Below are 11,973 nucleotides of genomic sequence, written 5' to 3'. Positions count from 1 at the left end.
GAAGAAGATGATGTGTGAATTGAGAGTATTTTCTAATTATTTTATAATGGTGGTTAGTTAATTAATTGGAACATTTTGGTTAATGTTCTTGAATTCACGATTAGATCCATGAATTCAGAACTTAATATTCTTGAATTCAAAACCAACTCGATGAATTCATAATTTAATATTTTTGAATTCACAATCAAATTTATGAATTCACAGCAGCTTAATATTTTTGAATTCACGACCACATCTATGAATTCACAAATTAATATTCTTGAATTCACAATCAGATCTATTAATTCATAACTAAAACTCGAATTCACAATCAAAATAAATTCTAGTTTTAGTTGTAAATTCAAACTTTAAAAACTCGAATTCACAACTACTTGAATTCACAACCAAAATAAATTCTAGTTGTGAATTAAATTCAGGTTGTGAATTCGACTGATTGTGAATTCACAACCAACATAAATCTGGTTGTGAATTAAATTTTGGTTGTGAATTCGTTTGGTTGTGAATTCACAACCAAAAAATTCTAGTTGTGAATTAAATTTTGGTTGTGAATTCGACTGGTTGTGAATTAAATTTTGGCTGTGAATTCAACTAGTTGTGAATTCACAAACAAAAAATTCTGGTTGTGAATTCGATTGGTTGTGAATTCTCAATTCACAACCAGTGTGAATTCACAACCGAAAAATTTTGGTTGTGAATTCACACTGGTTGTGAATTGCGGGATTTTTTAAAGGGGTGATGTAAAGTGGACATTTTTTTAATTTTTAATGTGAAGGGTATTTTGGTAACAGTGGACATTTTTTATGTTTTTTATTTTAGTGGACATTTTTTATCTTTACAATATGAAAGTGACCATTTTAAAAATTCACTCCTTTTATTTATTTAATATAGTTATTTACTTTTGTTGTTTATAAATACTCTATACGTGTGTGATAAAATTTAAACTAGGTAGTATATTTTTAATTTGACCGAGTAAAGACCCAAGTGTTATGTCAAAATCAAGGTTTAATTATCATTTTTTATTTATTGAAATCAACTATAACTAACGGGCATTCGTCTATAAATACATAAAAAATTTTAGCCAATTTTTAAATTGCACACGAATTTTAATTTGATATGACAATACATAAAAATTCAATTTGTTATGATTTCATCATGAAAATAAATTTTTTCAAATTAAATCCATTTCAAAGTCAATTAACTCAAAAATCAATATCTTTGAAAAGAATTGAAGAAACAAGTTAAAATACTATCCAAATTTAAGCTAAAAGGGTGTAAACAATAAAAAAAATTATACATCACTTTATTAGTGAAATAATAATAAATTATACTCCATATTATTATACTAAAATTAATTTTTTCGTACAATACAGAAATCGAGTACTAAAAATTTGTGTAGTTAATTGATTATATCCCTAAACTTTTATGCTTTAATTGATTTTATGTGGGAATAAAAGAATACTAAAAGCAATTTGAAGATCAAACAACCTGACGTCACTATACCCTTTGAGCGAGGAAATCCCGAGATTGACCAAATCTAGCTAGTCAAATGACACAAAATCCAATAAGTTTGGAACAAGTGCGCTTTTCTTTATCTCGTGCTGATGTAATCAAATCTTGTAAACTTCACAAACTAATTAAATGACCACTACTTGACTCATTTTTTTGACAAGCTGCACAAAATATATATGAATAAACTTGTCCAATTTATTTCATACTCACTCCATTTCCGAAACACAATGCAATACTTTTAATAACACAGTAAAAATAATCCTAGAAGGGAACGACACGAATTTTAATAAAAACAATTTAGTTTATTGTAAGTGGAGAAATGATCTCACTTAAAAGATAGTGTTAATAATAATAATTAATTGTATTGTGAATGGAGAAATGAACCCACCATGTGATAGAAAATTTCTAAAAGTTGAAAGGAACTAATTTTTGTGGACATAAAAAAATGACAAAAATTGACTATTTTTTGTGAACGGATGAAATATTTAATAAATGCGCGTAAGGAAAAAATGAGTCTCACTTTATTGTAAAAGGAATAATGTTCAAAAATAAAAATGAATATTTTTTAAACAACGTACGAAAATAAAAAATTATGAATACTTTTCATAGGCGGAAGAATTATTTTATATGCATTATTTTTTCTTTGCCTCAAATTCCTCAGATGGGATCCCCTGTCCCAACATGTAGTGTGTACCACTGCGTACCACTTTTAATTTCTTTAATTTATAATTATTTTTTATAAAAATAAAAATTATTATTATATTATGAAATCTAATTAATATTTATCACTAAAATTGAAATTTAAAAAGTTATACTCCCTTCGTCCCAATAATCTTGTCCCACTTTCCTTTTTGGGTTGTCCCAATAATATTGTCCCATTTCCTTTTTTGGCAAAGTTTAAGGCTTGATTAGTTAATTAAACAACATCCTAATTAATTCACTCATCCTACTCTCTCGTCTCTCTCACCCTCTTTATTTCTCACCTACACCAGCACGACGGGAAGAGAAGAAGTCAAGTCGCCTCTTTCTAAAGCCGCCGCTCACTTCCCCTCTGCAAATCCACCGACGCCGCCGCTCACTTCCCCTCTGTTCCACCGGCACCGCCCCCCTCTGTTCCGCCGCCTTTGCCTCCGCCTCCCCCTTCCCCCTCTTTAAATCCGCTCCCCCATGAATGCTCCGCCGGCGCCGCCGCCCTCTTCCCCCTCTATTCATGGTGCTTCGCCTCTCCTCCTCTGTTCCGCCGCCGTCGCCGCCTCCCTCCTCCCCCCTCTGTAAATCCGCTCCCCCATGAATGCTCCGCTAGCGCCGCCCTCCTCTTCCCCCTCTATTCATGGTGCTTCGCCTCTCCTCCTCTGTTCCGCCGCCGTCGCCGGCTCCCTCCTTCCCTCTCTGTAAATCCGTCGAGCACAGATCTAAGCCCTAAACTCCCTCTTCTCTTGCCTCGCCATCAGCTTCCCTTCTCCGTCTCCACCTCTCTCTCCACCTCCGAGCCCTAAATCCCCAAATCCAAATGCCACCCCTTCGATTCCGGCGACTGTACAGCCATAGGGCTGCCGCCGCGGTGCCTTCTCCTGGTTAGCGAAGACGATGGAAAACTTGTTGAAGAAATTTGGCTTTTCTGTTCTTGGTTAACGATTTGTTGAAGAAATTCGTTTTTCTGTTCTTGGCTTTTCCAGATTTTGTTCTTGGTTAATGAAGATGATGAAAAATTTATTCTTGGTTAGCAAAAATTTGTTGAAGAAATTGTTCTTGGGCTAAAGATTTGATTTTTATTCTTGTTCTTTTGCTTGATTCTGTTCACTGCTCCGGATGGAGAGAGGCGGCGATGAGGCCGGTGGCTGTGCCGACGCCGGGGAGGGAGGTGGCGCAGGTGTGGCTCCGCCGCCTACTGTTGCCGGGAGGAGGTGAAGAAGAAAGAAGATAAACACAAAGATAATTAGTTCATACTTACTTTTTCTAAAACAAGTGGGACCTTACAATTTACAACACTAACTCAACACTCCTTAATCTCCGTGCCCAAAAGAAATGAGACAAGATTACCGGGACGGAGGGAGTATATCCTAACTTTGAATTAATGAACCCAAATAATCTATTATTAATTTAAATAAAAATAAAAAAATAATTATAAACCCTAATTGGATGAGTGAACCTTGTTAATTATTTTTATATTATATTAAAGTATAATAAATTAAAATTAAATAACAAATAATTAGAAATTAAAAAAAAAATTAAGAGTCATACGCCCTACATTTGGAACAAAGATCCCATTTGCAAATTCCCAACCTTCTTGATCCGACTCGGAATATAAATCCATTTTTAGGAAATATAGAATCTTCCCTCCCCAAAATCACTCAAAACTCTATATTTCTGCCAAGAACTACTCCCAAATTTCAGGCAGAATCAATGGCGTATCGTGAGACATAAGTCACAAACACAAAAGTCTGCAGAAAAAGAGAGGGCCGAAGAGAAAAAACAAAAGAATGAAAGGGGTGTGCATTCGGATTTCGGATCGGATTTTTGCCTGATCCGATCCGATCCGAAAATCCGAAATTTTGCTAAAATTCAATCCGATCCGAACCGCATTATCCGAAAATCCGAATCCGAAAATCCGAAATATTTCGGATTAAATCCGATCCGAACCTAAAAATCCGAAATTCAAAAAAAAAATCTGAAAATCCACAAACCTGCAAAATTTCGAAAATTGATAAGAGAAACCCAACATTTTTAACACACATCAAAATATCAAATCCCTTCTTTTAATACACATCAAATCCGAAAACTAAAAACTGATATTCGAACAAAAACATAAATAGCAGATAAAAAGCTTAAAATTGATAACCCAACTCCCTTCTTTAGTTCTTTTGATGGATATTCCCCCAAAAACATCAAATCCCAACATTTTTAACACACATAAACAAAAAAATCAGACATATTTTTCAAGTATTATCTTAAGTAAAGCTATTTTCCAGAATGGGTGTTAGTGTTACTGATCAGCGCAGGGGCGTGGGGCATAGGGCGGAAGGCTACTGATCGGCGGCAGACTGACGGGCGACGGCGGAGGGACGTGGGGCTGCGCTGTGGAGTTGAGTGTGGACCGTGGAGAATGGATTGAATCAGGAGAATAGATGAAAATGGAAAGGCGGCCGGTGAGCGGAAGGTGGCAGGGGACCGGCGCCGGCAGGCTACTGACGGCGGAGAGGCGTGGGGCAGCCGGCGACGCTGTGGAGTTGAGGGTGGAGTTGAAAAATTGAAAATGAGAGCAGACGGCGTGCGGGTGTAGGGTTTAGATTGGAACTCAATAACTAAGTTAATTTAATATAATATATATATATATATATATATATATATATATATATATTATTTTTATTTATATTATATATATATTTCGGATTTCGGATTTTTTCGGATTTTTAATATACTGATCCGATCCGATCCGAAAATCCGAAAAATACTTAAAATTCAATCCGAACCGATCCGAAAATCCGAAAAATCCGAACCAAATTTAAAATTTCGGTTTGGTTCGAATCGGATATTCGGATTTCGGTTATTTTGCTCACCCCTTATGAAACCATCGCACTTTTTTCAGTCAATACGTCGGTTAAGTTAGTTAATTAAACGATTGTTGTGTCATTCAGAGACACGTAAATATTTGGTAAGAAGCAGATCTCGACAGTTGGCCGGTTTTGGACTAAAAGTAATACCTTATCCTTATCAAAAGAGAAGAGAAGGAAATTAGCCGACACTCCACGGATTATCAAATCGGGAATCATAATTTTCTTTTCAATAAATTAACAAATAAAAAAAATTAAATACGGAATAAAGGTGAACTCGATCTTAGCCTTATGCATTAACTATATTATTACTAATTATCCCCGTTATGTATGTCTATATTACAAAACATTCAAATACTTAAAGATATTTATAAATATTCTTTTAAATTATATGAGTAATTCTCACCGTAAGTACATACGCACGAGACCCTTTTATCAAAAATTAATCTAATATCTTTCACATTAACTAAAAACTGATTGATTGTGAATATGTGATCAATGGAATTAAATACACCATTATCTTTATTCTTCATTCTCCGTTTTCTTCTTTTTAAGAAAAACAAATAATTATTAGTAACTAGAGTATAAATGTGATCTCAGCAGTTCGAATACAAAATTTATTTTTAATTAAGAAATTATTCATTCCATCAATTAGAGTACTTGCCAGATAAACTATTTTTTTTATATTAATTTTATTCGATCGGTCATGGTTTATCAATACAACATCAAGAATTATATATCTTTATCTCAATAACATATATATGAAAATGACAACATTTGAATATCTCATCAATAAAGTTTTAATGGTATATGATCAAGTCATGATATGATTTAATAAGTATATAGCATGCCATGTGACTATATTACGTGTTATGAGACAATTTTGTAGTTGGTAAGTATCATTTATTTTTCTTAATACAAGTCAGATTTTATTTTTATTTTTTTATCAAAAAAAAAATATATATTAAGAGCACAATTAAAGTACAAAGGGTACTTCGTCCCTTACAAAAAGATCAGTTCAGTGCCAAAAACTTCTACTTAACAGCTCGCAAAAATCATTAAACTTACGACCCCAAACACGATCTCGGATTAGACATCCAACGAGTAATTGAAGCATCAAATAAGTTCCGATCCTATAAAAAACTTCAATACCAAACTCTATTCTTAATCTCATCAACCACTTTGGCGAGCTCAAACACACAACCCTCGAAGACCATTTTATTTTTTGTCTTCTAAATAGACCATATCACCCCTACCCAAATTGTAGCAGCAATTTTTTATAATTTACCTTTTCCAAAAATATCACAATATTGGAGAAAATGTATGATATAGGATCATAATAAGATACCATATGCATATTAAGCCATTCGTTTTTAGAATCAGATTTTATTTTTATTGCATGAAACGTTTCTTTTGGGGCATATATTGATTTGTTTTTAGAATCAAACGACTAAAATGATAATTTTGTCCACTATAAAATAGAAATACATTCACCCTCTTAAATTTTTCTTACATTTTATCTCGATATGATTAAACCTAATTCTTCTATGTATTTTAAGGAGTGTTGTGACAGCGAAATTAACAAATCAACCCAAAAAAAAAACCGACACATAAAAAAATACTAATGGTTTTTAATTTTAGTATTTTCCAGTGAATTCTTTCTTGAGGTGCAATTCACACGAACTATTTAAATATAAAAGGAAAATCGATTGGAAGTCAAGAAACCTCACAAAAAATATCTCCTTTTTTTTTTTTTTTTTTTTTTTAATGTTTTTCACACGTAATGATGAGTCAGATGACTCAGATATCAGCAATTTGTTTAAATTGTACATTAAAGTAAAATTGTATTTCTCCGCCCTTTATATCGACATATTAATAATCACAACGTAATAATTTATAACGATTGATAATCACACAAACACATGACAGAAATTAGAACATGCCTCTTCGCTCATATATGTGATATATCTTTTATTGTATGTTTGAATTTAATTAGCAAGAAAAATACGAAATAAAAGTCGTAAATGTACACCACCTACACTATTCGTATTTAAAAAAAAAATAGAAAAAAAGGCCAACACGTGGTAGTATCTCGTAAACGAAAATTCTAGTTGGAAGATACTTCTAGCAGCACAAAAGTAGCCCAGATATGGCAGTAATTATGATTAAGACTTGGATCATCACCAAACTAATTGGATTGATTTTCCCCTAATCTTGGTTAATCCAACTACTGCTAGGTCCGCTACTTATTTATTGTACAAATGTAAATGTATCATAAATATACGTACATGGATAATGTAAACTAGAAATTAGGAGTAAAATTTTTCATCAAAATATTTCGCCAAGTTTATACTCCCTTCTTCCCATTATAAATGTCTCATTACTTTTGGACACGAATATTAAGAAATGTGTAGAAAATAGATAAAGTGGGTTGATGAAAATTATTTTAATATTAAATATAGAGAAATAATATATTGCCAAAACAAGAATGAGAAATTTGTAATGAGACATCCCATTATGAAAAGTGAGACATTTGTAATAGGACGGATGTAGTAACATTGTACTCCCTTCGTCCCAAATGAAATGTCTTGTTTTTTTTTTCAGCACGGTTATTTAGAAAAATGTTAATTATATTATTAAGTGGTGTGGTGTACAGTTGAAAAGGTGATATGGGTCCCAAAAACTCTACTTTTTGAAGATAATTTTTTCCATAAAAGAAAAAACTACAATGAATTAATTAATTGGAAATTTTACTAGAATTATTAACTCTAACTAAAATTTATTTATCTCTAATATATTAATTCTCCATTAGAATTTAATTATATCGAATGCACCGAGCGCGCATGGTTATTTCTCAAAGAATTTCAACTTCTTGTAATTGTATGCTATATAAACTTTATAAGATTTTTGTAAGTATACACGTGTACGTGTAAACTAAATATTAAGCCAAATCTTTAAACTATTCCGCCATAGTATAACTCTTAGCAGGGAAGAAATATCATAGTGTCCCCTCAAAAAAAAGAAAAAGAAATAGCATATATAGTGACGTTTTCTTCTCCCATTTATAGCTACAATCATATTCTTACACGTACACAAATGATAAATATTCCACACGTTATTTTACTATATTCAAAATTAGTCCGAAAAATTTCTCAAGAATTCAATGGTGCTCCATCTTTTAATTTGGTGTCTCATTCATGGTAATTAAATCAAGATTCGTGAACCAAAAATTAATATCGATCTCGAATTAGAAAAATTAAGATTAAAGCTGCAAAAGCAGTTGTTGCACAGCAGAATCTTGAAGCGGGCATCCCTTCCATAGGCAACTCTTGGCCTCTTAAACGGGATATTATTTATATTTATATAAAACAAAACCAAAATCAACACAACACAATAAAGAAAAAAAAAACTTAAAAATCATAGTAATTTCTTACCATATGCATCATCATCATCAATCTTAGCCCAAATAAGTAGAATTCGAGATCAGTAAACAAAAGTGAGGTTAGAAATTCCTCCACACTCCTCATACCAAGGAATGCTAACTTGCACCTTCCCATTTCCTGACCACTGGAACACAGCCTCGGCGCCATTGACATACGTTTTCTTAGGGGCAACGCTAGAATACGCCAAGAACGTACCTTCCCCCTTAACCTCAACCTTCGCCACGGCCTCGTCGTAGACGAGCCCTTGGATGGTCCCACCACTGTTAAACAAGTTGGTGAGGCCAATGGGTGCGAACTTCGCACCCTCACCAATCTTCTTGATGGGGACGAAGCTAAATATTTCGAAGGTGGAGGGCTGCAGCGTGACCGAGATAGGCTCGGACTCCGGAGTGGTCAAGACGATCCTCTCAGCCTCGGTGAGGTAAACAGCGTACTCCTCCGCCTCCCCGAGGCTAGCAGCTTCGGCCTTCTGATCCCACTCGAGGTTGGACACGTGGACGGAGCCGGTTAGCGGCTTGTAGCATTGGGAGTAGCCCTTGATCCTCTGCTCCTTGGGGTCCCAGCCGGCGCCCTGGCAGTTGAAGGCGCCGATCACGCCGCCGTATTTGTTGAAGTTCCAAATCTTGAGGATGGACTTGCTGTCGAAGAGGGGATTGTTGAAGAGGCAATCTCTCGTGGGGAGAGCGAAATGCACGCATTTGGGGATTGTACCATCTGGGAAGACAAGCTTCTTGAGAAGATCGAAGTCGTGGCCTCCTAAAGAGTCACTCACGTAAACTGGGCCGCCGCAAATAGCTCGTGATCCGGCGTGGAATTTGGCGCAACAATGGTCGGATTGAAACATGTCCCAATCTGGTTGGATGAATTGTCCCATCCACATACTGTTGTAGGCGCAGTGGATCATGTGGACCCCTTGCAGCCAGTAAACTCCCATCGGATCGCCGTTTGGATCTTGGAACCAAAAGTCATCCCCTATTTCAAACAACAACAAAAATTATCTCTCGATAAAAAAAATTAAAGAAAAGAAAGAATTAATTAATTGAAAAGATGGATTCTCACCGACTCTTCCCATTGAGATCTGCTCGGTTCCGAGGAAGAAGAAGTCATTACACTGCTGCATGCTGGAGATGAGACCAGTTCCATTGAAATTCTTCTTTAGAGATTTGGACAAGCCCTTGTAATAAGCCTTCGCGAGATCAACTCTGCCCCCATAGTCCTCACTAACATATTCAAGTGTCTTCATGAAAACAAACACGTGTCAAATAGTGGTACACACAAATTTAAAAAAAATATAGGTAGATAGGAAGTGGGTGCTGCTTACATGAATAACATCAACTTTGACTCCGGTGATCCCGACTTTAGCAAGATAAGAGTGCATAGAGTCATAAAAGTCGTCAGCTTGATCGGGGTCGACGAGGCCGATGGAGCCCTCGACGATCTTGACGACGGCGAGATCCGTCATGGTGCCGTCGAGGCCCGGCGAGAGCTTGCAAGGCACGATCTTAGCTTTGAGGTGAGTCGCCCCGGGCCTAACCCCACCCCATGCACCGGCCAATGCATGCCAAACGTAGATATCATCCAATCCCTTGAAATTACTTCTCAAATCCTTGGTGAATGCTTTCATACCGGTGTTCTCGGTCTTGCAAGAGCAGCCGGAGCAGCTCTTGCCCGACCCCTTGTCGTCGCCGCCGCCCCCACCGAACATGGCTTCGAGTTCCTTGCTCAGTTTCTCAATTTGAATTTCGTATTCAGTCAAATTGGTGACGCCGGCGAGCACGGCTTTGTCTCGGGCCTTTTCAGCCATCTCGAGCTCGATGGCCTTATTGATCAACATCTTGGGCTTCTTGGGGTTGAATGGGGGGGCTTTGGCCCCCACCATGGATCCTCCTTGATACTTCTGGAACTTCTCGCACTCCTCGAAGCGGTGGAGGCGCGCCGTCATCTGCGTGCCGCCGAGGACGAGGTTCTTGGCGTCCTCGTGGGGGTCCTGGCCGTCGACGTTGATGCTCTGCCAGCCGTCGTCGATGATGAGGAAGCGCGGGGAGAGGCCCCCCTCGGCGAACTCCTTGACGCCGTGCCAGATCCCGGCGGGCTCCACCGTGAGGTAGAAGGCGTCCCACGTGCACCACCCGAACTTGTTGACGAGCGGCGGGGGCGCCTTCTCCTCGATCAGCCGGAACGTGCCGAGGTGGCAGCGCACGGCGGTGTAGGCGTCCCGCATCAGCGTGTAGGGGTTGTCGGAGACGTGCACGTAGGCGGCGGCCCCCAGCGCGGCTGTCCTCACGGAGGAGGAGCCGCTCTCGGCGCAGAGCAGCGCGTGGCCGTCGGCCCCCGGCTGCAGGGCGGAGCGGAAGCTGCCGTCGACGATGGGGATCACGACGGCGTACGATTTGATCTCCGGCACGTCGAGCATGATCCACTGAGTCTCCATCTGGATGTCGGACCCCGAGGTGCCCACCCACTGGGTGGACCACCACGTCTTGAACCGGAAGATGCTCACGAAGTCGCGCCCGGTGAATTTTCCGATGGAGGTGGTGAGGCGGTCCGACGCCGCGCGCTGGCTGAAGCCGAGGAACCCGCCCCTGTGGGAGAGGGAGAGCGCGCGGTCGAAGAGCGCCGGCGGCGCGGAGGAGGATTTCACCACGGAGGAGAAGCTACGGAAGGTGACGTTGCCCGGAATATCCGACAGCAGCGGCACATTCTGCACGGAGAGCTTCCCGCCGGAGAGGTCGAAGACGGTGTCGTTTTTGGTCGGTTTCGTAACGGTGTAGATTGCGCTGGCGGGATCGTTCGGTGGCGCCATTGGAGAGTGGGAAAACAGGGGAAAACAGAGACTGTAATAAGTTTACACAGAGAGAGAGAGAGAGGGTGTGTTGCAGAGAAGACGGATGGAAAATGGGGAAGAAGAGGGAGATATATATAGAGATTTTGTCAAGGAAAGAACTATTTGAATAAAATGGTGAAAATTCAATATTAATTGGAAAAAAAAGGGGGAAAAAGAATCAAAAGAAAAGAGGGGGGTAGAAGTTGGGCGGTTTATGCTGTGTTGTTCACTTATTCTATTTATCTCGCTTTATACCAATTTGAAATGGTTTGTGAAAGCTCAATATCATAACAATGGAGAAGTGGGAAATGACTCGAATCTACAGAGTGTTAAGTGTAGCTGTGTAGGCGACGAAAATGAGACTGCGCGAAACTTCTGTATTAATTAATTTTCCAACTCCCTCTCAAAAAAAATAACAATTAATTTTCCAACTAGATGTGCTTTTCTGTTTATATAATTTAATTAATGCAGAAGCTGTATTGAAGGTCAAAAAGTATCCTAAATCTGAACCGAGGAAATAAAAATAATTTTGACCCAAGATAGAACTTGGATGACTTTTTCACCATTTTGTGACACGAGACGAGATAAATTTCGAAATATTAACTGCTGATAATTAAGCTCTTTTAGAATTTGTATGAATGTATAA

The 11,973-nt window shown here is 38.0% G+C and overlaps 1 protein-coding gene across 1 annotated transcript; it reads right to left on the bottom strand.

Moving 5' to 3' along the window:
- Positions 1-8,358: 8,358 nt before the first annotated feature.
- LOC131000383 (stachyose synthase) lies at positions 8,359-11,753 on the bottom strand. Its single transcript, XM_057926257.1, has 3 exons — positions 9,825-11,753; positions 9,563-9,740; positions 8,359-9,475 (listed from the first exon to the last, which is right to left on the bottom strand). The coding sequence occupies exons 1-3, from the start codon at positions 11,304-11,306 to the stop codon at positions 8,544-8,546; spliced, it is 2,592 nt and encodes an 863-aa protein (XP_057782240.1). The 5' UTR covers positions 11,307-11,753; the 3' UTR covers positions 8,359-8,543.
- Between the last annotated feature and the right edge of the window lie 220 nt (positions 11,754-11,973).

The sequence above is a fragment of the Salvia miltiorrhiza genome, chromosome 8 (genome assembly GCF_028751815.1).
Source record: "Salvia miltiorrhiza cultivar Shanhuang (shh) chromosome 8, IMPLAD_Smil_shh, whole genome shotgun sequence".
Lineage (NCBI taxonomy): Eukaryota > Viridiplantae > Streptophyta > Magnoliopsida > Lamiales > Lamiaceae > Salvia > Salvia miltiorrhiza.
This window is presented reverse-complemented; position numbering and strand designations above follow the sequence as displayed.

Excerpts from the sequence above, each read along its gene's own strand:
- LOC131000383 (XM_057926257.1), bottom strand. The coding sequence starts at position 11,306 with ATGGCGCCACCGAACGATCCCGCCAGCGCAATCTACACCGTTACGAAA. Across the intron at positions 9,741-9,824 it reads TCAAAGTTGATGTTATTCAT|ACACTTGAATATGTTAGTGA; the intron begins GTAAGCAGCACC and ends GTTTTCATGAAG. Across the intron at positions 9,476-9,562 it reads GATCTCAATGGGAAGAGTCG|GGGATGACTTTTGGTTCCAA; the intron begins GTGAGAATCCAT and ends TGTTTGAAATAG.